The following is a 27,744-nucleotide window of genomic DNA, read 5'->3' on the forward strand; positions in this document are numbered from 1 at the left end:
TGTATCTTTGAAGTAACTAACTTTTTGATTTTGCAGGCTCATAGTTGGACAGGACTTGCCTTGTCTCAGATGAGACTATGGACTGTGGACTTTTGAGTTAATGCTGAAATGCATTAAGACTTGGGGGACTTGTTGAGAAGGGATGACTATATTTCGCAGTGTGAGAAGGACATCAGATTTGGGAGGAGCCAGGGGTGGAATAATATGGTTTGGATTTGTGTCCTCACTCAAATCTCTTGGAGGAGGGATGATATGGTTCAGCTGTGTCCCCACCCAAATCTCACCTTGAATTGTAATTCCCATAATCTCCACACATTGTGGAAGGGACCCAGCGGAGGGCAATTGAATCATAGCAGTGGTTATCTCCATGCTGTTCTCATGATGGTGAGTTCTCATGAGATCTAATTGTTTTATTAGGTGCTTTCCCCGCCTTCCCTCTGCACCTCTCCTTGCTGCTGCCATGTGAAGACGGATGTGTTTGCCTCCCCTTCTACCATGATTCTGTTTCTTGAGGCCTCCCCAGCCCTGCAAAGCTGTGAGTCAATTAAACTTCTTTCCTTTATAAATTATCCTGTCTTGGGTATATCCTTACAGCAGCGTGAGATTGGACTAATACAAGGGGCCTGGTGGGAGATGATTGGATCACAGGGGCACATATCCCCCTTGCTGTTTTCATGTCAGTAAGTGAGTTCTCAAGAGATCTGGTTGTTTAAAACTGTGCCGCACCTCCCCATTCACTCTCTTCCTCTTTCTCCATCCAAGTAAGATGTGTCTGTTTCCCCTTCACCTTCCATCATGATTGGAAGTTTCCTGAGGTTTCCCCAGCCATGCTTCCTGTACAGCCTGTGGGACTGTGAGTCCATTAAGCCTCTTTTCTTTAAAAATTACCCAGTCTCGGCCGGGCGTGGTGGCTCACGCCTGTGATCCCAGCACCTTGGGAGGCCAACGTGGGCGGATCACAAGGTCAGGAGTTCGAAACCAGCCTAGCTGACATGGTGAAACACCGTCTCTACTAAAAATACAAATATTAGCCGGGTGCAGTGGCACACGCCTATAGTCCCAGCTACTTGGAAGGCTGAGGCAGAAGAATCACTTGAACCCAGGAGGCGGAGGTTGCAGTGAGCCTTGATCACGCCACTGCACTCCAGCCTGGCAACAGAGCAAGACTCTCTTTCAAAAAAAAAAAAAGAAAAGAAAAATTACCCAGTCTCAGGTAGTTCTTTATAGCAATGCAAGAATGGACTAATACACTAGATTTTGGCAGTACATGGAGCATCCCGCAGGCGACACTAAGTAGACAACTGGAATTATGGGTCTACAGCACAGGAAAGCGGTAACTACTAAACCATGATCTATTAAAGAAAGTAATTCAAGTAGTGAGAATGTCCAGGGAGAATATATAAAGAAGGGAATCTGGCCTCAGAACAAACCGTGCAAGCAGTAACTTTAGCTAGTGGCCAAGAAATCAGTGACAAAAACCAAGAAACAGAGAAGGATCATAAATGTGTTTTCAAGAAAGATGCAATCAAAGAAAAGTCAGTTGTGCCTAACGCTAATCACAGTTAAGCAAGTCAGGACTAAAAGTATTCTCTGAACTTTAAGTAAGATCCAGCATTTATTACATTGGTAATGCTGGTAAGAGCAACACTGAATGAAATAGTGAGGGTAGAAGTCAGACTGAAAAGGGTTGAAAATAAATTGGAGGTAGTGGGGGAAGTAGTATGAATGTACCATAAACCTATCCAAATGACTTAGCTGTGAGGAAGAGCTCTAATGCTAAAAGACAAAGAGTTGAAGAGGAAGACATACCCATGTGTGTGATTATTATTTTTAAAATAGGAGAAATTTAAGCATTTAAGTGAGGGCAAGGAACCAGAGTAGAGAATGGGATTTGATGGAGTTAGGAGTCAGGAGGGTGATCAGAATCAGAGCCTAAATGGAAGCTCAGCTTTGATATTTTTTGATATAAATGGAGAGCTCTATCAATCATCCTCTGTGGTGACAGAATAATGATAAGTTTGCAGATATGAGGGAAGAAATTTCTGCCTCATGAATGTTTTCTCTGTGATGTAGAAGGAGCCTTTCTGTGAAGTTTTGTTGATGATCATAAAGTTTTTAAGTGTGCAAAATTTCATATAACCATGCTAGATTGTGTATATTGCATAATTTTAATCCTTTGCAATACTTTGTAGTTGCTATTGCAAACTGAGTTTTCAAAGAATCTTTTAAATTCCTAGTTTTATAGAAAATGAAACTAAACATCACTAGTCCATTGTTTAATCCTCCTACAGCAAATATGAGAACGATGAATGTGTGACATTCTGTAAGTTTAGATGAAGAAACAGATCAATGTAGATGACAAGTTTAACAACAACTCTAAACTAAACTAAATGAAATTTAAAAAGCAAAATTATTCTTCAAAAAGTTTTTTTTAAAGCAGAACAGAGTCATAGACTACACTGGGGATATGGAATTTGAAGTAGTTGAGTATAATTGAAATTTTTACAACCCAATAAAAAGGAAAATGGTACCTAATAATTCAATAAATTATTACTATTTGTTAGTAAAATTATATACAGTAATTATTACATTCACCAAAAACCTGCTATATGTCTTCTATATAACAGTTAAGAACGTTTTGTCTGTATATAAAATGTTATATCACTTTTCATTTTAACTAATATTGTTATTATTTTAGTAAAAAGTAAATGGTCAAACTTTGCCTTTGTTTTCTAAGCTGCATATCTTCCATCACTCCTTGTATGTGGTCCACATTTTCTTTATTTTCAATGGTTACATCCTTTCCATAGGCCCAGGATGCCTGATTGGAGATCTGATCCAGGAGACCTTGACCTTTTTCACGCAAACCTTGCAATCCCACATCTAAAACAAAAGTTACTAGATTTAATCTCTTACACAACTAAGGCACCTTCCCTCCCTCAAACAAATTGTCTCATCAGATATTGTACCTGGATCCCAAGTATAGGAGCTTTGTACAGTAAACCATCTTGGGATGGAATCCCAAGACTCCATCCTATGAACATTTCAAGCAATAAAACCCTTTAAATGTAACTCAAACTGGAGCTCTCTTTCATGCCAAATTCTCCCTAAAGGGAATTTTGAAAACATGGGTTTCCATAGACAATAATTACTTTTAAAAAAGGAAAGCAGAAGAAAAATATGAAAATTTCTATTTCTAATAGAAAACAATTTTGTTTTTTCTTCCTGCTTTTATGCTGTCCAACTTATAGGAGAACAAGGCAAACATGTTGTTTAAAAAAGCACATAACCCTTGCAAAATTTTAAGACACTCCAGCAATGTATCATCAATGTCAAAGGATGTTGAACATTGTGACTAAAGGTACAGTCTAGCTTCTATACCATAGGAAGTAACAATTAGGGTATATTTACAATTCTCCACATTACATGTGCAAAGGAACTTTTTAAACAAAGACTGTGGCTCAAGAAAACTAATATTTTAAAATTCATTTGTCATATTAAATACTAAATATGTATTATGCATACCATCTGTTAAAATAACAGAGGCTGGCTGGGCGTGCTGGCTCATGCCTGTAATCCCAGCACTTTGGGAGGCCAAGATGGGCAGATCACCTGAGGTCCGGAGCTCGAGACCAGCCTGGCCAACATGGCAAAACCCCATCTCTACTAAAACTACCAATGCAAAAATTAGCTGGGTGTGGTGGCAGGTGCCTGTAATCCCAGCTACTTAGGAAGCTGAGGCAGGAGAATCACTTGAACAGGGAGGCAGAGGTTGCAGTGAGCCAAGATGGCACCACTGCACTCCAGCCTGGGCAACACAGCAAGACTCCATCTCAAAAAAATAAAATAAAATAAAATAACAAAGGCTGTAAGCAAGTAAAATGTCAGTACAAGTGTGATTTTTCAAACCAATTCCCTAAGGCAGTTTTCAATAATTAATTAATTTGGTTTAGTCATGTGCAACCACTTTTTACTAGTTCTCTGCCTTAAGTTCCTGTTTCCTCTCTTCCATTGCCATTTCCCCTTTTGTCCCCCTTGATACGACTCCCCACCTTCCCATTGTCACAACCTGACCTTTTAGGAAAGTTCACTGTGCTTCCTGCTGTAGAGAAATTCTAAAGGCCTTGATGTCAAATGACATCAAGCCTACATCAGCTTAATGTAACTGGACCCCTTAATGTAAATGTACCCCACTCCTTGGAGAATGGGTAATCTGACAATATTCCCAGTTTGGTGAGACAAGAACCAAAAACCCAAACCAACTATTTTTTCACAAGGTTAGGATAAAGCAACAACAAAAATCATTGCATAAAACACAATTTTGGGCATACAGGGTTTACCACAGAACATTTCACAGCTAATTACAGTTTATGCATGCACTACAAATAATTGTTCATAGTATATGCAACACACAGCACCTGTAGATATAGCTGGGTAAACAGGCAAGGATAAAGGCCCAGTGAAGGGAGGAGTGACTAACTAACGATGAAAAATAAAATTTTCAGCATAAATTATAACCCCTCAAGGGAATAAAACTTTTTATACTATTTTTCTGTTTCCTGAAAATAATACTACTTAATTTAGTGTAAGTTGACTTAATGTCTAACCATGGTAATGATATTTAAAAAAAAAAAAAAACCTTATGTTTCAGCATTTTTAAAATCTGCTTACCAACACTTTTCAGCTTCTCTTCAAGCAGTTTTAAAGTTTGCTGAATCGATGCTCCATCAGCTGGTGCTACATCTACGCACAACATCCCTAATAAGCCATCCAACTGCTGAGACAACTAAAGCAGAGGGACACCAAAGAGATAACCCTGATGTAATCAGCATCTAAAGTGTTTAATGATTAATGAGGTTTATATCTAATGAGGTTATCACAATTACACTTGAAAAGACTACACTGTTACAAGACAAAGACAAATCATTAGAATACGCGTTATCTGGAAGATAGAACACACAGATGCATGCACCAGGAAGACAAAGAAGTACATTCAGGTCAGCAGAATGCAAAAAACTATTGAGACTTCCATTTCCGTCTAAGTTTTAAAGCATAAACATTGAGAAGGAGTCAAAATAAAATATTCTACTAGATTGGAACACTCTAGTTAGACAATAAAAGGTTGAATTGCATGCAGAATGACTTAAAAAATACTTGTTTTTTTAAAAAATCAAAGAATTTTATCTCATAACCCCCACCAGTAATTCATTTTATTGGTTCAGAAAAATAATTTAGGAGGCATGCAAACCTGAAAAAAATTACGTGTAGATAAGTGTTCAGATAATTTGAAGAAAAGAATCAGAGTAGACACTTACATCTTGGGCAACACCATGAAATTCAAGAGCTGCTTGTAAGAGATTTTGCCTAAATTCCAGCTGACTGGCCTGTCGATAACAAACATCACTAAGTTGTTGCTGCAGTGACTTTAGTTCCACAAGATCTTCCTCATCGCCAGCATTCAAGAGTGCTGCAATTTGCTGATTAAGTTCCACATACACTGCAAACCATTCCTGTAATCAAGATGTTACAAAGTAAATTAAGGCTCAAAGTAGTTCCTGGAAGAGATTACATTTTATAATTTCTCCAGATAAACTAAGTAATACATGATTTTTTTTTCCTAAGGCAAAATTATTAAAATTGAGGGTGGAAAGTTCCTAATCCTCAAATCCTAACTGTGATCCCTGGAACTCAATCCCTGACCTCTAAATGTTCTCTTCTCTTCCTTGCTCTAAGTGAAACCTGTCCATCCTCAGTCACCCCTGCAGCCTTCTCAACTGATAACTGTTTCCATGTCTGACATACTGCAAGCCTGAAGGTGGGTTTGGGTGCCTCGTTCCTCACTACTTGCAGACCATTTCTTTTCCCTCCTCTTTCAAAACACCGTATCCCCTCTGAAGTGCATGCTGTGTTAGATTACATCTTTTCAGCTTTCTGTGTTGTATCCCCTCATCCACAGAAGGGTTTAGCAAAGGTCACACTGCCTTCCATCAGCCTTCTTAGTGACTTCCACTACATAGGTACCCACCACCATCCTGAACCTCCAGTTCCTTGACTCCCTCCCTCACCTCCAATTAACTTGTCCTCACCTCAACTCAGCTACCTCCTCCACTGGCCATAAAAACATGTCATCATATACTACTGCACAGCTCCAAAAATCTCAATTTCATGAAACTCATTTTCTGACCACCTACTGACTCTCCCATTCACCTCTGTTTGTAGGCTCACACCTACAATCCCACGGAATCCACCAATCTATTGACCTCTCTACTGTCCAGCACATGAGAACCTCTGTCCTCACTTCCATCCTTGATCAAAGGCTATAACCACCTCCCAGCATATAACCCATGCCCATGCCTGGCTTTCTTTCCTTCCATCAGAATGACCTGTTGAAACCTGAGATCTGTTTTCTCTGCCTAATGTGTGCCTGTACCAGAGTAGCCGAACATGGGTAGATTAAAAACAACTAGGTGGATAGCGCTCTCTCTTTTCCCTCACATCAGAAGGGTAATGTGCTGATGTTGTTACAAGGCTTAGAGGGAGACACATCTCAGATGAGTGTGAGCACCCATCATCATGCTTATAAACTACAAAAGGATCAACAGATCTCTTTTTAAAGTTATGACTAAATAATCTCAAATGAGTCTTTGGCAATCTTTTTATGTTTCTCTAGTAAATTAACTTTCTCATTCTCATGATCATTTATGTTTTTTTCACTTCTTCATTCTCAGCCAAAGATCTTAATTCACTGGGAAGTAATCGGAAAACTCTTTCATCTTCCCACCAACAAATCCCCCACCCTCCGGTTCTTCTACAGCCCTATGCTCTGCCCTCAGAGCTGTAATAATGAGCAGCCTGTCTCTTCTTCTAAGGCCAACCACTCCACTTGTGCATTATAGCCTATCTCTGTTGCCTACACAAAGCTTTGCTCTCAGTTATCTTCTCTGTCTCTCCATCAGTTCTTCTGTCTCAACTGGATTATTTCCAGCAGCATATAAATAAGCTGTACTATATTAAACAATAAAAGACACATTTAAGATTTGAGCATTTTACTATGCTGAAATTAAACGTCAGTTTAAAAAAACATTTTCTTAAAGGAGTTCTCTGTATTCACTCTTTTCTCATTTTTCATTCTTTTTTTAATCCATTCCAATCAGGATTTTGTTTTCCCACCCTTCTGAAACCAACTGTCAAATTCACCAAAAAATTCATCTTGCCACAAATCCAATGGTCAATTCTCAGTCTTTATTGAACCTCTCAACAAACAGCTTCATTTGGCACAAGCAAGCACTTCCTCCTCCTTGAAATGGCAACTTTTCTCTTGTTTTCTGAGACACAACAGCTCCTTTTAGCCTTCTTTGCTGGCTCTCCTCCCTCTTTTTGCACTTAAAAGTTTAGGTTGACCCAAGGCTCAGTTTTCCAGAGGCTCTCTTCTCACTGGGTTTGGAATGACTTCACCTACTCCCATACCTTTAAATAGATCTATAGGCTAAGAATTACCAAATTAATATAGGCTTTAAATATATCTATAGGCTAAGAACTACCAAGTTAATATAGGCTCTAAATACATCTATAGGCTAAGAATTACCAAATTAATCATCAACACTGACCCCTCTCATGAACCCCAGATACTGATACCCAACTGCCCACTAGCCACCTTCATCTGGATGACTACTAGATATCTAAAATCTAACCTGCCACCAAAGACACTGATTCACTATCCTCCCAACCTGTTCCTCTCGCAGTCCTCCCTGCCTTAGTAGCTGCTAAGGCCAAAAGCCTGATTCTTTCATCAGCAAGTCTTGCTGGCTCAACCTCATCAACTTCTATCAATCAATTCTCATTACTTCTAATGCCTCCATCTATCAGCCTCCTGCCTTTCATTTTCATTGCTAGTCTCTGTTCCCTATTTTCCACACAATAGCCAGTGATTTGCTTAAAACATAATTATCTGTCCAAAAGTTTCAAATAACTTCACATAACATTTAAAATAAATTTCAAGTTTCTTTTCATGGGCTAAAAGATATTACATGTTTTGGCCCCTGACTTCCTCCAAAACTTTATTTTCTGTGACTCCCCTTTGCTCCCTGTACTCCAGCCACACCAACATTCTTGCTGTTCCTCAATCATCTTCCTGTGCTGGGGTGTTTCTACTGCTGTGTCCTCTATCTGAACTGCCCTTTGTTTGGATTACTTCTTGACATCATTTCAAGGTTTCTGATTAAATGTCATCTCCTCAGAGAGGCCTTTCCTAAAATCTATACCTATATTGCTCTCCGCTCCCCAACTTGAATGTAAATTCCATATAGTAAGACAGTATTATATCGCAAAAGCCTAGAACAACACATGACACATAGTATGTGCTCAACATGCATTGACTGAATGTATAAAACATTAATCACTGTAGATTTACTGTAGATTTACATTAAGTAGGTAACAGAGGGTGACTTTGTCACTCAGGGAACATGTGGCAGTGTCTGGAAACATTTTGGGTTATCACAACTGAGGAGCGGCGATGCCACTGCATGCAGTAAGTAGAAGCCAGTGATGCTGCAAAATACCCTACAATGTGCAGGGCAGCCCTTACGACAGAGATTTATCTGGCCCAAAGTCTCAAGAGTGTGCTGGGGATGAGAAATCCTCCTCTATCCAATGGTGATGATAATATCTGTCTTACCTTGTTTATCAGTTATTGTTTGGCTTTAACTCAATAAGCATAGAATATTTTTAAACTACATAGTTTATAATGGTTAACAGACTATTTTAAAGTAGAAAATATTACCTCAGAAAATTATCACTGTCATGCTCTAAAATATAAAAGGATTTCAATACCTTATTCATAGTACTTACATATCATTAAATGATCTAAATAAATAGGCTTAACTCTTTGAAGAAGTAATAGCAAAGATTCTGAGAAAAGTAGTAAAGGATTAGAGTCCTAGAATAGCACTTTTCAGAGCTACCAGCATTAGACCACTTGGGGTGTTTATTAAAAATGTCTAAGCTTCACTCCTGACTTACTAAATCAGTATCTGGGAGTTGGGCCCTGGGATATATATTTTAACAAGCATCTCTGATGACTCTTATGCCCGTTAAGGTTTAGGAATCACCATTGTGGAGCTAATTATTTCCTGGTTTGAATTTGTTAAATACAGGCTCCAGCAACCTGACCAGGGATGCAAATACATTGCGACGACTAGTATGTCTCAAGAAATTAACACCTGAAATTAGAGACATTGATATTAGTGATTGAGGTTGCCATAAAGAAATAATTAGTCTCTCTGGGATGTGGAGAGCAAAAAAAATCTGGCTGATACATTTGCATATATTTAAAAAAAGTCATCCAAACGTTTCTTCCTAAAAAACAGGGGAATGTACGGCCGGGCACAGTGGCTCATGCCTGTAATCCCAGCACTGTGGGAGGTAAAGGTGGTCAGATCACGAGGTCAGCAGATGGAGACTATCCTGGCCAACAGGGTGAAGCCCCGTCTCTACTAAAAATACAAAAATTAGCTGGGCGTGGTGGCGCATGCCTGTAATCCCAGCTACTCTGGAGGCTGAGGCAGGAGAATTGCTTGAACCTGGGAGGCAGAGGTTGCAGTGAGCTGAGATAGCACCACTGCACTCCAGGCTGGTGACAGCGCTAGACACCGTCTCAAAAAACAAAAACAAAAACAAAAACAAAAAAAACCAGTGGAATGTAAACTGCCTAGAACCTTAGGTGTATTTTGTTCACTTACAGCCATTCTCTGGTCTGTCTCTTATGTATATTTAACTGTGTAGAAAATGATTATTTTATAGCAAAATAAACAGAACACCACCACCAATATATGGCATTTGGATTGAGATGGTAAGAAAAGAGCTTGAAGGTTCACATTTAGGACACAAGCAGTCAGGATTGACACTGCAAATCATATTGGCAGTGATGCATACTTAGTGAAATGATGGATATTTATACTTTATACCATGAAATGCGAATCCATACGTAGGCGGAAGGGAAATGGACAACTTGGGTTAAAAAGGTGATTATATTCAGACTATACATTAGGAGAAATGAGTCTTGATTCACCAGGTAGACCTGTTCTGCTGCTTACTATTATGCATACTGCACAGAGAAAGTGGTTTCTTTGTAGACCAGAACTCAGCACTATGAGATGGTGGGACAGTGACAAAATTCTGAAGTAGTTTCAGATATTTATGCTCCTCCATGTTCCTACCACACACGCTTTTCCTACCACACACGCTTTTCCTACCACACACTTCCTTCAACCCAAAACATAAAATCAGATTACTGAACTAAACTGCTTTTAAATTTATTGTCAGTTACTATAACCATTTTCATGTACCTTATTTTCTTTGTTGCGTTCTATTAAAAAACCAAGTTAACTTATAATTACCAATCCTTGAACTAGAACTACAGGTTGGCAGAAATTTCATTTTTCTATGTATTAAAACTCAATATCCTAACAAATTTGGGGTTTTTAGCCTTATTTCTGCATTGTGCTTTTATATGGACTCTAAAATTTAATATATGACATTGAGCTGGTAATGCAAGATTGTATGTTAAAAGTTTTCTCAAATTCTACCGTTAATAGCTGTCAATGCCAGAAATAGTCATAATTTCACAAGACTTGAACAATTCCAATAATGCTTTAATCTGTTAACTCTTAGTTACAGAGAGAAAAGAAAGCTTTTAATAAAATATTAGAATATCTTAAACATCATAAGCTAAATTCATCCAGCATCAACCAACCTATTCTCAAGGTGACAATGCAGTGCCACCTATTGGCTAAAACAGCACAACCAGCTTTTTAAAAATATTTCAAAAGTGGGAAGAATAGTATAATGAACTCCTTCCCATCCAGCTTCAATAATGATAAATTCATGGCTAATTCTGTTTCACATACACTCCCATCCATTCAATCTGTCCCTACCTCCCAATTCTGAAACAAATCCCAAATATCACACATGATTTAAGGAAATAAAATCTCTGATAGCCATCAATGTTTCTTTTCTTTAGGTCATGTCTATAAATGCAGATGTCAATGTATATGTATATTCCTAAGTATTAAAAGTACAAGAATGAAAAAATACTGTAGCTTAAGCATACCTGTAAAATTTAGTAGCTTTCTCTAAAAGACAGCTAGAGAAATGATCCCCCCTGGGTATCAAGAGATCTGTGTTTTAACTATAGTCCAAATATTCACTGATCAAAAAATGTAGCTTCCCAGTTTTTTTAACTATAAAATAAGATGAAGATATTAGAATAATCTATAAGGTATTTTGAAATTCAAAAGTATTATATATTGGTTCCACATTATAAGTAAGCTTAAGCACATGGGAAGGGCCACCCTTAAGCGATGTTTCTTTAAGCTGATTTTGAAAACCTTATAAATATATTAAAAATACAAAACCAACATCCGAACATAGCAATTTCTATGTATATCATCTGCAATTTCATCCATACTATACACAATATAAAATTTGCTATTGAATTCTTTTTGTAAACTTAGAGTATAGTACAGTATGTATACAATCCAATTTCTAACTATATTTCTTTTGGCATTTAAAAAAATAATAAAATATAGATAAATCCTGTCTTTAGAATCCTCATGTGTCCTTCCTAAAAAGAACTTTTGGAATACTTTCATAACTAAATCCCCTTAGGTGAAGTCTAAAATGTTCTACAGTAAATACAGTTTTCAGGAACTAAAGAGAGGAACAAATTGTAGACTCTAACTATAGTAACATGTTCTAGAACAGTTTACCAGGTTCAAATAAATCACAATCCATGTTAAAAACAAAAACAAAAACATTAAGTTATTTTAAAAGTATCAAGAGAATTAAAAGATTATATCCTCAGGAACAGGGTTTGTAATATGATTATTTTAGTATAAAAGGAAGAACCATTATGTTGGAACCTGTGAAATGCATAAAATAAATCGATTTTCAATTATGAGATTTCATTTTCAAGTTTTTTACAAGTACCAATTAGAAAAATTGCAAGGAATATATGTGTAGTGCCTTTAGACAATTCCAAATCTTGTAATATCTCTTACTATTCCTTCGGCTAGATTACAACTGCTTTAGGGTATAGTAAGTAGATTTTCTGCCAATATCAGTAACTGTTATACCTGATTTACAGAATATTATAAAGAAAACAATATGAGGAAACTAAGCAAAATGGAATATATTTAGAAGAAAAATAAGAATCAGATATCGTTAAATTCTAGTAAAGATGAGATTTACTCATTCAAATTTATTCCCAAGCAAACCATATTACTTACTCTTTAATCTTGTTTAGTTAAAAATGGACATTTCCTAATACTATCCAACATAATTACAGGAAAGAAGAAATGTTGCAGAAATTAATGTTCAGATGGTACTTAATGGTCAACTGGGTCCAGAGTTTAACATTTTGACCAACTTTTTTAAGACAACCTAAGGAGAAGGGAATTAATGGATTCAAATTTTATTTTTCCAATTTTGTATTTAATCTATTTTAAATTACCAAAGTAATATGACCTTGGGGAGAGGGGGGTGAGCTACCCAGTCCACAAGCTGGATGATCTCTTTCTCAGTAATGAAGAATTAACTATAACAGAGCAGGAGCTTAACGAACACTAGCTTCTTTCACATAACAAGTTGTTAAATTTTAAATTATCTTTAATAATTATTATCCATAATCTGCTTAAGAATCTACTTATTTCCCAATTTTATACCTGTAATTTGTCTGATTACCCCTTTCACAAATACAAAAGGGACCCCTAAATGCTCAGAGAATGGAAAAGTAGTCTGCATCCTCTGGACTTACTCTCCATCAGTTGTGTTTAATGCAGCAATTCTGCTATCACTCTCAGGCATTTAATTGTACTATATACTCCCAATGAAGCGGGGGTGGGGGGGTCTTGAAAACAGAAGTTCTGCCACAGACTACAGATGAAAGCTCTATTTTTGTATTATCACTCTTTTTTCTGTCACTGTAGCTTTTAAAATTTCATGCAAATTGTGCTTCTATAAAAATATAATTAAACTGCATTAGAGACAAAACCAAAAACCACCTTCTAATTAACATGTACTAAGTAATCAAAATGTACTTTATGACCTCTAGGCACTTAACAAACTGTACTTCATGCCCCATACCAAAGTTTGCAGCAACTTATTACTCAGAACCACATATGCTACTAATTACCCACGTTCATAATAGCATTGTAACTTGCAGAGGAAAAAGCCTCTCACACTGTGCTGGCTCTCAATCTCTTCGTGTTTCTGCTGTAGGGCCTGGGAGGCCCTAATGGAGTCTCCAATGCCCCACTGGGCTCTTAGTTGTTCTGATCCAGGCCCTTCTAGCCAGTTCACAACCTATAAACAAAAGTTGAGATAACATTTTTAAAGAATCAGAAACTTTTCAAACTTTCATTCTAATTTATTTTTCCCCTCCCAAAGTTCCCCAATTATTTTTAATGTAAATTATTTACATTTTATCACATAGGCAGTAAATATTTCTTTTGGAACTACACAGCTATAATGTGACAACATTTTCAAAACCTAAATGTGGAAGAATGTACACTGTAGCATCACAAGCTTTCGGCTATCTGATCATCTTCCAGGCTAAAAGAAATCTGGAATGCTTCTATAAAGGAGGATTAAAAATTAACTTATGATAAGAGAATCAGAGAATCATAAGATTTAGAGTTGGAAGAAACATCAGAAATGATATCAGTCAAAGTTCTTAACATTTAAGAAAACTGAGTTTCAAAGAGATTAAGTGACTTGCCCAAGATAACATAATCCATCATTGAAAAACTGGACTAACAGCCATATGTTCTAACTCATAGTCTAATGTTCTTCCCAAGCATTGAAAAAACCGACTGAATTAACTATTATAAAGTTAATATACCACTTTATCATTTCAAAAATAGAATTAAAAATTAATTAGAATTATACTAATGTAATAATATACCCTCTTGGAGTCTTCTTAGGATCAACCAACATTCAGACCCACAAAAGGCCCCACTGGCACCAGTCTGCTAGTAAGGATATAGGGTGGGAACTATAGTTTGCCAGGATGACAGCATCAGGAGTTCTTCAGCTGAGTCCCTCAAGCAGGTATAAGGAGATGAGATCAGTATGGGGCAGATATGGGAGACACTCTGGCATCAAAACGTGATACCCCACAGGACTATGCCCATTGAGTCACTAAACTCAAAGACCCCCACCCCAAGTTATGCCTTCCATCATATATTAATAATTCTCCCACTCCAGATCTGGAATAATGTTTAAGCAATATTGCCTAGAACATAGTTGACATTCCAATTTTTAATCAGGTCTTCAGGGGAACAGAGCTAGAGGGTTAAGCAAAGATCAAGTTCTCATGCAGAAGGAGAGGACTGTGCTGACACCCTACCCACAATCACATACACTCTGAAACTACAGACACATTGTGGAGTAATTTTAGTGGAAAAAATGGTATTACCAAGCTTTACCTTTTGCCAAATTAGAAAAAGGAATTTAAGAATAGATGTATGGTTATATCCTAAATCTAAACTCAGGATAGCTCCCAAGAAGTGAATGGGGGTATCTCTGCAGCATAATATTATAGACCCAGTGGGTAGGCTTAATGTAGAACTTTATAAAAGAGCAGTGCAGATACATATTTCTGCTGTTACCAGGTTAAAAAAATATATTTCTAAATCTAACAGTTCATGGATCTTTTTACAATTATATAAAAATACCACATCATAAAGAAAAATCACATACGCACTCAGCCCTGTCTGGATATCCACAGATTTTCATGCTTGAATTCAACCAATCACAGATTGAATATATTTGGGAAAAAAAAATCAAGCACAAAAAAATAATAATACAACAATTTAAAGATACAAATAATAAGCCAGTACACTATAACAGCTATTTTCATAGCATCTGCATTGTAGTAGACATTATAAGTAATCTAGAGATGATTTAATGTATATAAGAGGGTATCCATAGGTTATATGCAAATACTATGCCATTTTATATGAGACTTGAACATCTTTGATCTTGGTATTCACAGTCTGCAGGGCATCCTTGAAGCAATCCACCACAAATACCAAGGGACAACCGTATTCTATTTCCTTCCATTAATTTTTCACCTGCATAAGGGTTTTCATATGCTACTCCAGATTTCAGTGTTATAGCCAATTCTCATAGATAACAAGTAGTTTTCATCCTCTTTTTCACTTAGCATTAAACTATAATACTTTAATGATTTTCCACTTGGCTATTGTTATTATAACATAATTTTCAATGACTTTGCAAATCCTTTTTTCAGAAGGCCAATCCTGTTGCCTGCCTGCCTCCATCTCTCCCATCTGTCCAACCAACCAACCAATCAACCCACTCTTATTAAGAGCTAAGTAACGTACTGCCTCAAATAACTATTGTACCTGCTATGAATACTTCAATTCTCTATTGTCGGGAGCATAGAATGTTTCCAATTTCCATCAATTCTAAGTAATTCTATGACTAACGCATCTATAGCAGTTATATATAACATTTTTTTCTCTGTTTTATTTTCCCAGGAAAGGTTTCCAATAGAGATTGGGAAAGTTTTCCAATAGAGATCTTCTTGGGTCCAGTGATGATGTAATACTAATGCTTGTTAATATACTTTATAAAATTGCTCTCTAAAGCTCTTGTTTCTATCTGAAATACCCAATTAATGATAGTTTGAACTGTAAATAACCTCTACAAGGTATACAAACTATTGACTGTTAATATACTTTATAAAATTGCTCTCTAAAACTCGTTTCTATCTGAAACATCCACCAATTAATGACAGTTTGACCTACAATAACCTCTATAACGTATACAAACTATTGGATTTTTTGTTGTTGTTTTTTGTTTGTTTTTGAGACAGAGTCTTGCTCTGTTGCCCAGGCTAGAGTGCAGTGGCACGATCACGGCTCATTGCAACCTCTGCCTCCCAGGTTCAAGCGATTCTCCTGTCTCAGCCTCCTGAGTAGCTGGGATTACAGGCGCCTGCCACCACACCTGGCTAATTTTTCTATTTTTAGTAAAGACGGGGTTTCACCATCTTGGCCAGGCTGGTCTCAAACTCCTGACCTCGTGATCCACCCGCCTCGGCCTCCCAAAGTGCTGGGATTACAGGCGTAAGCCACCGCCCCTGGCCCAAACTGACTATTGTTTTTAAAATACTTCTGCCAATTGAAAAAACAGAAATCTTTCCATGTACTTTTTAAAGATTAGTGATTGAATACATTGCAAATGTTTGCTTATTCAAGGTATGTGATATTTTGTGATTTATGTCTTCATGTTCTTTGTTCATTTATGTTCTAGAGTCTTAAAGAACTAATATTAATATATAAACTTGTCCCTTCTCTTTATAAGGCTTAATACTAGAAAGAAGGCTAGGCACAGTGGCTCATACCTGTAATCCCAGCACTCTGGGAGGCTGCGGTGGGCAGACGGCTTGAGCTCAAGAGTTCAAGACCAGCCTGAGCAACATAGTGGGACCCTGTCTCTACTAAAAATACAAAAATTAGCCAGGCGTGGTATGCACACCTATAGTCTCAGCTGCTCAGGAGGCTGAGATTGGAGAATCGTTTGAGCCTGGAAGGCGGAGGTTGCAGTGAACTGAGATTGCACCACTGCACTCCAGCCCGGGTGACAGAGTGAGACCCTGTCTCAAGAAAAACAAAACCCAAAAATTTAGAGAGCAAAACTCAAAAACAAAAAAGTCAAAGTATTATTGTTGACTCAGTGGAACAGCCTAAGTGCTAGAACTTTCTATTGGCTAAACTCTGTTTTCACAGCACTAAGTTCATCTGCAAAGCTGTATTATCAGATGCTCTTTAGAGTGCAATGTTTTTTTCCTCAACACATCCACTCTTTCTGCGTTACTCTTCTGTATGAGTTATCTTTGGAGGGCTAGGGTACTAGGATCCTGTTTCTCTCTGCTAGCTTGGAGAAAGTATCACTTTTTCACAAAAGATACAGATAAGCAGTGTGATACAAAGAAAGCCCTAGCCATGATTCTGAATTCTGAATTCTCGTTCTGCCACCACTAGTGGGTCTGAACTTTGGCTCTGCTTCTTCTAGTTGAAAGACTTTGGTTCCTCATCTTTTAAATGATGTTAATGATACCTACAGTACAGGGCTGTTGTCAGGATTATGTCAGTCATTATATGTAAGACAGCACAGTAATGATACTAATAATTGTTAGCCTCTATGCTTTTCTTACTTTTTCTGTAGCCTAGTTCCCTCTGTCCACTAACTCTTTATGAAGTTTATTTCACATCTGCATTTTACAGTAACAACCATGAGTTTCTTGAGAAAGCCCCTGAACTACTGTGTCTGACACTTTAAAAAATAGAAATAAAAAGAACGAGTTTTAAGGAAACATAGGTAAACATTTTAAAACAATTTTCCATGTCATTTTGGGAATCAACTGCTTCTCATTTATCACTATGTGTTACAAATACAGATATAGAAACATAGTGATAAAATGACTTTTAAGTATTTAAATAATGTAATTATTTTACTAGAAATATCTAAGTTCTAAAAATAAAAGTGGAACAAATGCATCTAAAAAATTTAACTAACAATGTATAGTTTTTAGAAACTTAAGATATCATTAAACATTTAGACTTTGATTTTAGAATAATCTAGAAACAAAAGAAGCAGGTTAATATAAATCGTGATAGCTGGGGATAAACAATTCATTAACATGGACCTTTTAAAATGCCGTAAATTGAAAAATAAATCTTAAATAAAGCAAAGATATCTCCTTGCCTCAAAAAACCAGTTACATAGTAATGGACATATATATATATATATGGCCTTAATATAGGCTGAAAGTAATTTCCCTTAGTATACAACATCAGTAATGTACACATAGTAAATATATGTCTATTTCTAATAAAAATGATGCAAATTGAGGTTGATGCCCCAGTAAACAAGTCTATTTAAATGCATTAATAATGGCAGTTTGCCAAACTAGGTTAAAACTTAATTTCAATCAGGACATCTTGCTCAATCAATCTGAATATTAACTTACTGGAAAACCAGTTCTATGCCCAATCCATATCAACGTGACCCTTCAGATGGTTACATTTATATGCAAAGTATAACCTTGGAGCTATGCTTTTAGAATCCACCATGAAAAATATTTACACTGGCCAAAAATGCCTGTGACTATCCATGCTTCTTGCATGGCTAGGCTCATTTTTAAAAACTGCATGACAGAACATGTAGAAGTATGCAAAGTCAAACCAGGCAGAAGGGCATGGCAAGCAAATGTCAACCATCTAACCTGGAGAAAGAGTATGGGGAACTGAGAATACAGCCTCCAGCTGTATGCTTATGCAATGCAGTGTATTCTGTTTGGCATCTATGATTCCTCTCTACAGAGGAAGAAAAGCACATGGATGATTCTAGAAATAACATTTGCAGTGCTGGCAGTAATTACTGCCACAATAAATAATGAGCATGATGACAGCACATTTCAGTGAAGTGGCACTGTCTGCTACCCAGAAGCATGTGAAATCTAATTTTTAATTTTAACAGCAACAGCAGTATAGAGAATCTCTGCATACCACATGAAGTCTTGTGCTACCGATTTGAACTGTGGGGAATCATGGATAAATATCATGGTTATTACTTATATAATTTATCTATCAAAGCAATTGATTCCTCTTGCATTATGTTTTCAGTAGTGAGTCAGAAAAACAAAAGAAGTTTGAAACAATTCAATTTTCACTGATTTAACACAGATACTCAGTTTATAATTATCTTTATACAAGCAAAAAAATTTTCACATTTTCGTCAAATTTGTAAGACTGAATATAGTATGATTCATGCTCTGTGTGACCAACATATGATCAATGTTACTATATAGTTCAATATATATTATCATATAGTAATCATTTTGGCAAGGGATATGGATATTTCCTTAAAATGTGACCTGTGAAAAACAGAGTGCAGGAAACATTATATGCTGAATATTATTGTTCAAACAAATTCACTTGTTATCTTGATAAAGAAAACTGAATATGAAGTTCACCAGTTTTTAACAGTAATCTCGTTACCATCATCACCATCATTATAAATATAATCATCGTCATCTTCTTTCTCCAGTTTCTTCCTTACCCAGTTGAGCTGGTCCGTCATTTAAAAATGTGTTTGCCAATCCATTAACTCCTTTGCCCCTCTGTCTTTCTGTCATAATCACTTAACCCATTTAGCAAAGTACAAATGCTGGATAAATACTGTCACCCATGTTTTTTGGTGCCTGAACCTCAACAGCCAGCCATGAATTGTCAGATAGGGTTACATAAAAAGCCAGAAAGGTTCTGCAATAAATTCAAGATCAACACTACCCCAAAATACAGCTACATTTTTGTGATGTGAAAGTTGTCCGAATCAAAATGGAGTCACTAATATTGGGGGAAAAATAAACAACCCTGACAAATAGTGCCAGAGAAAGTCATGGTGAGAGGTTCTCATGCTTATATGCCTGCTAACAAAAACTATCACAAAGGACTGCAAAAATCAAAACTATACACAAAGGCACTGCAGCTTCACACAAAAAATACTTCTGCAGCCTGGGAGGCATGGTGAAACCCCATTTCTACACAAAATACAAAAAAAACCCAAAAACAGCTGGGCATGGTGGCATGTGTCTGTAGTCCCAGCTACTCAGGAGGCTGAGGTGGGACGGTCACCTGAGCCCAGGAGGTCAAGGCTGCAATGAGCCATGATCAGGTCTCTGCACTCCAGCCTGGGTGATAGACTGAAACCCTGTCTCAAAAAAAAAAAAAAAAAAAAAAAATCCTTCCACAAGGACATCTGTCCAGCAATTGCCTGTCCAATATCAGAAGAGCATCGCCCTTGTTATTGATCTTTGGAACCAAAGACAATTATTTCAAAACAATTATGTAATCCTCATTTTTTTGCCTTTAAAAACGTTTGTCTTCCTTTACCTCTCTGAATATGCACACAGCTTACTATGACATGCATATTCCCATTGTAATGTTCTATTCTCTAAAACAAATAATCTCTTCCTTTTAGAGAGCCTCTCACTGTTATTTAAGTTGACAGTGATAATTTCACTCTTCGATTCCCCACAAAGAAAATTTTTAATCACCTCCACTGTATTCAAACCACTGATCCTCTTTAACCATCACCCCTGCAATTTGTACCATCAAGCAGACGGCCTTTTCCTCTTTATGAAAAAAAAGACACATCACACAGTAACTCCTTCAAACTTCCTGATGCCTGATTTACACACAGAGCACCTCTGGACTCATCCTAAAACTGCCCCTATAAACTTTATAAAATTAATCAGGGAAGAAAGAAAGGGGAGAAATGAAAATATACCAAGCTTGCAGCAGGCTGAACATTGTTAGGTCAGCTCAGTTTCACCTGCTTCCTCATAGTTGTTTGGTGCCTATTGACCTAGAATCATGGACTGTGTTACAAGATTATAGTTCCTCTTAACTGTTCTATAAATAACAATCTAAACATAATGAATCGTTAAGTTTTCACTTTGAGACATTCCTTCAGGTCCTGCATACTGACGAAACTACTCTGCCAGCTGGTTTCAAGGACCCCACTGACTCAGCTGGTCTAAGGGGCCCCACAAGACGCCAACTCACCAAATGATGCAGTTTCTACATCCTGCTGACTTCACCTCCCTTGCCTCAACCAATCAACAACCCCCATTTTCCAGCCCCTTACCCTCCATGATCCCCTTAAAAACTCCAGCTCAGAACTCCTCGAAGAGATGGATTTGAGGGTCTCCTCCCATTTCCTTGCTTGGTGCCCTGCAATAATTAACTTTGCTGTATTCCTGCTGTCTGTGTAACTGGTCTGTTACTGGCCAGAGGTCATAGGAACCTCATGGTCCTATGGTAATCCTAGCCATCCTTCCTGCGACACAGAAGGAGCTCTTGCTCTTACATTCTAAAGCAAATCCCTTCTATTGTGCTTTGATTCCGTTTACGTCCACCTTGTTGGGAAATTGATAGTATTAATTATTCCTTCTCTCTTGTGTATTCAACCTCTCCCCCCAACACTTTACAGCAATCTTTAAAGTTTTTCATACCATGAAAAGAAAGAACAACTATCCTTACCCCTCCTATAGGCTAAATTGTGTCCCTCCCCTCAAAAATACATCTGTTGAAGTCCTGACCCCCAGTACCTCACATTCTAACAATATTTATTAGGAGACATTCTTTAAAGAGGTAATTAACCTAAAATAAGGTCTTTAGGGTGGGCCCAATCTAAATATATGACTGGTATCCTTATAAAGAGAGGAAATCTGGACACACACACATACAGAGAGAAGATAATGTGAAGACAGGCAGAAGATGGCCATTGTCAAGTCAAGGAGAGAGGCTGGAACAGAGCATTCCCTCATGGCCCTCAAATGAACCAATCCTGCTGAAATCCTGATCTCAGAACTGCAAGAAAATAAATTTCTGTTGTTAAATCACTTAGTCTGTTTGCTACGGCAGCCCTCGCAAAGCAATACAATCCCTCTTCCACCACTTATAGCCATTACTCTATTTCTCATCTTTCCTTCAGAGACAGGGTTATCAACCACTTGTCTATACTCATTGCTTCCTTCACCACACCTCCCTTTCATTCCTGAATTCACTCCACTGTTGCTCTTGGCCTTGCCACTCCATGCCCTGTGGTCACCAGTGACCTCAATCTTGTGCTTTCTAACAGACATTTTAAGTCCTTTTATTCAACCTTTCAACGGCATTTGACAGGGTTGTAACTCCTTCCCTGAAATGCTTTCTTCCCTTGGTTTCCATGACAAAGAACTCTTCAAACTTTCTCATCTCTGGCCAGTCCTTCACTGCCTTCTTTTCAGGTGTATGCTCCTCTACCTTGCCATGAAATGTTAGAGTTTCTCAAAGTTCAGTTTAAAGCACTCTTCTTACCTCTCTCAACTTTCTCTTCGGACAATTTTCATCCACATCAATGCTTTTAATTACCATTCACGCACAGATGACAAACAAATATACCCCAGCCCAGACTTCGAAGTCTGGACCTGTTGTGGACTACCCTTCTACATATTCTCTTAGAAGTCACAGTCACCTCAAACTTAACAAGTTTGAAACCAAACTCATGATTCTCCACACTATTTTGCATCCACAGTAATATCCAAATCTTGCCCAATGTTCCCTAGGTGGGCAACACCATTATCTTGCAAGCTAAGACACCAAGTCTTACAAGTTAGAAATATGATTCGTCTCTAATATCTTCTTACTCATCCTAATCCTACTCCCATCACTCTCCTTCTTGGCACCTGGTATAGCTGCAATTTCACAGCTGTTTGTGTCATCACGTAATTATGTCCCATGAAGCAAGAACCCTATTTTTACTCACCATCACATTGCTGAGCCTTGGACAATGTCGTACTATCGTAGACATTTGTTTTTTTTGAATAGATGAACTAATAGATGTTATTAATAGAAGACTCATTATGTGCCAGACACTAAATATTTTATAAAAATTACCTTCTTTAATTCTTGTAACAGTCCTATTAAGTAGGTATTATTGTTGTTGTTGTTGTGGTTACTGTTGTTATCCTCTGCTTACTGAAGAGGAGACTATGACATAAGGACTTTCTTTTTCCCCAAGGTCAAGCAGCTTGGAAGTGGTAGAAGAGGGTAGATTCAGATTATTTGAGTTCAGAATATGATTTTTGTACTGCTCTGCTACTCTATCTTAGTGGTTTTCTAAGATAATCTCAAGCTAATGGGCTAAAACTTACCTGAATTTAAAACAAACCCTTTAACTTATGAATGAAGTCCATGGAAAAAGCCACATACAATTAACGTATGCTCAGAAATCTCCAGTTTATATGTGGTTATCATGGAATAAATTCTAAATCCTTTTGCCTGAAATTCAACATCTTAGATGATCCAACTCCTTCCTTCCTTTCAAATATTTTTTCCCATAACATCCTGATGCTCTAATTTGAGAAGTCATGAACTAGATCAATTGTGCAGGCCAATTCTGGCCCACCACCTGTTTTTGTGTAATAAATAAAAGTTTATTGGAGAATGGCCACACATGTTGGTTTATACAATGTCTATATCTGCTCTTGTACTATAATGGCAGAGTTAAGCAACCACAGCTGCAAGAAAGACTGTATGGTCCACAAAGTCTAAATGTCTGGAATTTTACAGAAGTTTGCCAGCAACTGCACTAGACCTCTAAAGTAGAGTCTAGTTCAACAGAAATACATATAATAACTACCACTGATTGAGAGCTGGATTCTTTCCAAACACTAGCCTTTCAAAAGGGGTATTATTATTCCTGTTTCAATTAAGCAAAGAAGGCAGAGAAGGAAAGAAAGAGAGGAAAAGAGGAAAGAAAGAAGACAGATCAAGCGAGGCTCAGGTAGGTGAAGTATTGTGAATGGTCACACAGCTAAGTGGAGAAACTGGGATTGGGATCATGCTCTATGACTCAAAAAGGCCATCCACTTCCCACTGTGCCTACTGCTTCCTTTTTCAACAGAACTTGGGATTCTACGCTGCTATGATTTACTCATGCTACTCTTCATCCTCCACAAAATGCCAGTTCTTTCAAAACCTATCACTGCCTGGTGAAATCAGCTACATTCTGGGAGGACAATCTCAAATGCTACTTCCCCCACTAAGTCTTCCCAGATTACCTGCAGCTAGAGAAATAATCCATCCTGTAAGGGCCCATAACCTCTCAGTCATGTCCTTGTGACCCTTAACACTTTCTCTCCTTAAACTTATTGATAGCAAAAACCAAGTCTACCTTTATATCCTGTAAAAAAAACCTAGCACAATGCCTTCCACAGAGGAATCACTTAATAAATGTTTATCTAATGAGTGAATGAACCTAGATTTAAAAATTAGGATGTTTCCAGTTTGCATTTTTAAATAAAATATTCGAAGATTTATTTTCTTAATTATTCAACATAAAAATCCAGAGTGTAATCTAAATAGTAGAAATGTCTTCCTTTAGTATTTTTAGTATTTTAGCCTACTTTTCTTATAAAAATAAATTTTAAAAGAAATTAAAATTCCTAACTAAATACATTTAATATTTTCTATCAGTATTATAAAAAAATTCAATATTAGAATCATTTGCATTACATGTGTTATTTTGTTAAGATAGAAATACTCTTCATAATACCCAAATTACCAAAAAACTAAGTTATTAGAAATTAAGAATAAATCAAGTATCAATAATGAAATGTTATTTATTCCAAGATACACTGAGACCACTGATGACGTTTCCAAGAACCAGTTATTTTTGAAGTTCATTGTTACACTAAGCTGAATGCTCAATGTCATCACTGTGAAAATAACATAACTTTTAATTCAAATACTATTTGTAAAACAATACATAATTTAAAAGTTTTAGAATCCAGTTTGATGTGTTCTAAGGTTTTCTATATAGTATATATAAGACTTAATAGTCACATAGTAGAAATTAGAAGGAATTAAAAAGAGTTAAATATATTCAAATCAGACACCTACCTGCATCACCTTCTGTTGAATCTCTTCTAACTGTGTGCGCTTGCTACGTTGCCTACAAACTTCCTGGTAGCGGGTGTATTGCTCTCGGAGTGAATCTAACAATTTCATAACCTGTGGCTGTGCGAGAAGTTCATCATCCATAGGAGACCATGAAACCCCTCCATCTGAGCCATTAAATCGACGCTGCTGTAATTCGGATAACAATTCATGCCCTTTACAAATAAAAGATACTTGAAATTAATCTCTCTAAAGAAATGCAATTCTCACTTCTCAATATTCTCAATTCTAGTCCCTTGTTTTTAAAACCTATCTATCTACATATCTACCGGTTACAAATGGAATTTAAAAATGTATGTATCACAATAAATAGGAAAACTGCACATATTAATATGTATATGTGTGTATGTGTGTGTACATATATATTTATGTAAACTAGATAGTATATTAAAATGCTATATCATATATCATAGACACAACATAGAAATACTATACTACATATTAAATATGGCATATATACAGTTTATATATTTTTTCTATCAATCACATTTTTGTTATTGGTGAATTCATTACTCAGGATACTGTGCCAAACAATCCTATTTCCCTGTACAACAAAATTATACTGTGGGATTTCTGTCTGATGGTACTAATCCAAGTAATATGTTGTAGGATTTCAGTATTAATCCATATTCTCAATCATAGTATTTAAAAAAAAGGTGACAGTATAACGAATGATTAAAGGGAGAAAGTTTTTATTACAAGTACAAAATAATATTTATATAATCCCTATTTATAAGAATCTTCACAATATATTAACTGTGAATAATAACGGGCCATACTAGTGTTAGAACTGCAGTGAATGTGTCTCAATTACAGCAAACCCATGTAGAAAATCCACTCATACATGAGAAACTACAACTGTAGAATGTGCAACAACTAAAGCTGTACATATTAAATAGTTTTAAAAGTAAATAAGGTAAAAATTGCTTTTGTGACTAATATTCAGGCATCAAAACAATACACACATTTAAATTCTCTTCCTTATTTAGAATAATATCCTAAATTTAAATGGCTTTCAACATATAGCAACTGAACTTTTATTATGGTTTGGAGGTATTTCTAATTTCTAAAAGTACCCATGATTGTTCTAAACCTCTTCGTTTTATACTCTTTCAATACTTCCTTTAAAAGTTAATAGCATATAAAATAGGACCTAGTAGGATATAAAATTAAATTTAAAATAGAAATTATAAAAGCTTCTTAATTCAATGAATTAAAATAAAAAGCTTTCAAGCTGTTAAACATATATATGGAATTAAGTTTTAAATCTAGAGCATTTTTACTGACAGTCTACTGTACCTGCTAAATAGATAATAATTCAGAGATTACAAGTACTTCTTTGTTCTCTAACAAAATAAGCTGTATATCATACTGGAAGAACTTAGGACACCTGAATCAATACAACAAATATATTCAGAATTTACTTCTTTATTATTTATTACATTTTATAATTGGAAAAATAACTGTTCTAAAGGTTTGTGCAAAGTCTTTTTATATATATTCATAAAAGCTATGAATATCAGAATACATTTTTTTTTCTACTTTGGCAATTGTCACCCTTAATATTTTCCTTGTGGATATCATTTTCATTAGAGAAGCAGCATAGCATAATGATTTCAAAGAGCATGCTTTGAAATCAAACTGTCTAGGTCCAGGTCCCAGCTCCAGCATTTACTAGCTGTGTAAGCTCTATAAGTTACTTAACCTTTTTATGCTTCAGCTTTCCCATCTTAAAATTGGAATGACAATAGTATCTATTTCACAGGACTGAAATGAGTTAACATATGTAAAGTGCTCAGACAGTATGTGGCACACAAGTAGGATTAGAATTATGAGCTATTATTAAAAAAAGATTAGAAATAAAATTGAGGTATTTCAATTGGAAAAAATTACAATTTGATTCTCCTAGAGTTTGTAAAACTGCTACTTGAGATATTTGGGTTGGAATATACATATCAGGCAGCACTATGTGCAAGGCTTTGCAAGGTGATAAGTGTTTTTACATCGATGATTACAAAACAGCAGGGCTTTGGCTTTGGATTTAGCTATGAAGAGAGGGCTTAATAGTTACTTGATTTTCAGCAAATCATTTTCTATTGCTAAGCCTTGGCTTCCTCCAGTACAAAATAGATAAAATAATACTAATTCTCTCAAAGGCTTGTTAGGAGAATGAAAAATAAACAACCCAGTGAAATAAAAATTTTTATCTTCATTTTATAGATAATCCAAATTTTTAAGAGAGAGATTATTATTAATTTTTAAAAATATTATAAAGCTGGGGTTCCCCCCACCCCCACCCTGGGCCACACAGCAGGAGGTGAGCGGCAGGCCAGCAAACATTACTACCTGAGTTCTGCCACCTGTCAGATCAGTGGCGGCATCAGATTCTCATAGGAGCACAAACCCTATTGTGAACTATGCACGTGAGGGATCCAGGTTGCGTGCTCCTTATAAGAACCTAATGCCTGATGATCTGAGGTGGAACAGTTTTATCCTGAAACCATCCCTCGCCCAGTCCACAGAAAAACTGTCTTCCACAAAACCAGTCCCTGGTCCTCAAAAATTTCCCCTTGAGTTCCTTCCACATGTACCACATTCATGCTGAATTCATGTTTATTTAATGAACCAATCAATCCAATTGGTTTATTGGATTATTATCACAAATATTTTTTCAATCTTACCTGTCTGAAGAACCGTTTCAGGATCAACCGATGGAAGAAAGTTTAAATCCACAGACCTGGCAAACACCAATGGAGTAATTTTCAAAAGGCGTATTTCTATCAATGTAACTTTAAAAATTCCTTTACATATAAAAAAAACAAAACAGGGGCACAAAAGTATGAAAATCTGAAGCATACCATCCTACCATGCTAACCTCTCTCAAGCATAAGGAAGCCCATTAGGGAAAAGTAAATACCAGTAGCCAGAGAAATACCAACGTAATAAATCATAAAATAACAACTTGGAAAAATATAGTTTACTGTTTTTAGTCATAATATTATTTCAAATGTATCAAAGAAGTCCATTTAGTATTTATCCAATGAGTATTTGTTTCAAAATGAAGTTTGTCACATAGTAACCCAGAAATGTAACATTAAAAAAGGCATGCAGCCATCCTCCAGTCAAAACTTTATTTACCTACAGCAAT

At 36.5% G+C, this 27,744-nt stretch overlaps 1 protein-coding gene and 1 non-coding gene across 4 annotated transcripts in view; both read right to left on the reverse strand.

The window, feature by feature from the left end:
* Nucleotides 1–27,744, reverse strand: part of SESTD1 (SEC14 and spectrin domain containing 1) — a 165,063-nt gene that overhangs the window by 18,730 nt on the left and 118,589 nt on the right. For all 3 annotated transcript variants that reach the window (XM_030802447.1, XM_030802446.1, XM_030802448.1), the window contains exons 8-13: nucleotides 27,278–27,333; nucleotides 24,540–24,751; nucleotides 13,237–13,359; nucleotides 5,316–5,510; nucleotides 4,672–4,786; nucleotides 2,724–2,883 (exon numbers count right to left, since the gene is read on the reverse strand). In XM_030802447.1, coding sequence (XP_030658307.1) covers nucleotides 2,724–2,883; nucleotides 4,672–4,786; nucleotides 5,316–5,510; nucleotides 13,237–13,359; nucleotides 24,540–24,751; nucleotides 27,278–27,333 — 861 coding nt within the window. The remainder of the gene's footprint in view (nucleotides 1–2,723; nucleotides 2,884–4,671; nucleotides 4,787–5,315; nucleotides 5,511–13,236; nucleotides 13,360–24,539; nucleotides 24,752–27,277; nucleotides 27,334–27,744) is intronic.
* Nucleotides 6,495–6,596, reverse strand: LOC115832714. Its single transcript, XR_004028223.1, has one exon. It is a non-coding gene; the product is annotated as a small nucleolar RNA U13 (small nucleolar RNA).

The sequence above is a fragment of the Nomascus leucogenys genome, chromosome 22a (genome assembly GCF_006542625.1).
Source record: "Nomascus leucogenys isolate Asia chromosome 22a, Asia_NLE_v1, whole genome shotgun sequence".
Classification (NCBI taxonomy): Eukaryota; Metazoa; Chordata; class Mammalia; order Primates; family Hylobatidae; genus Nomascus; species Nomascus leucogenys.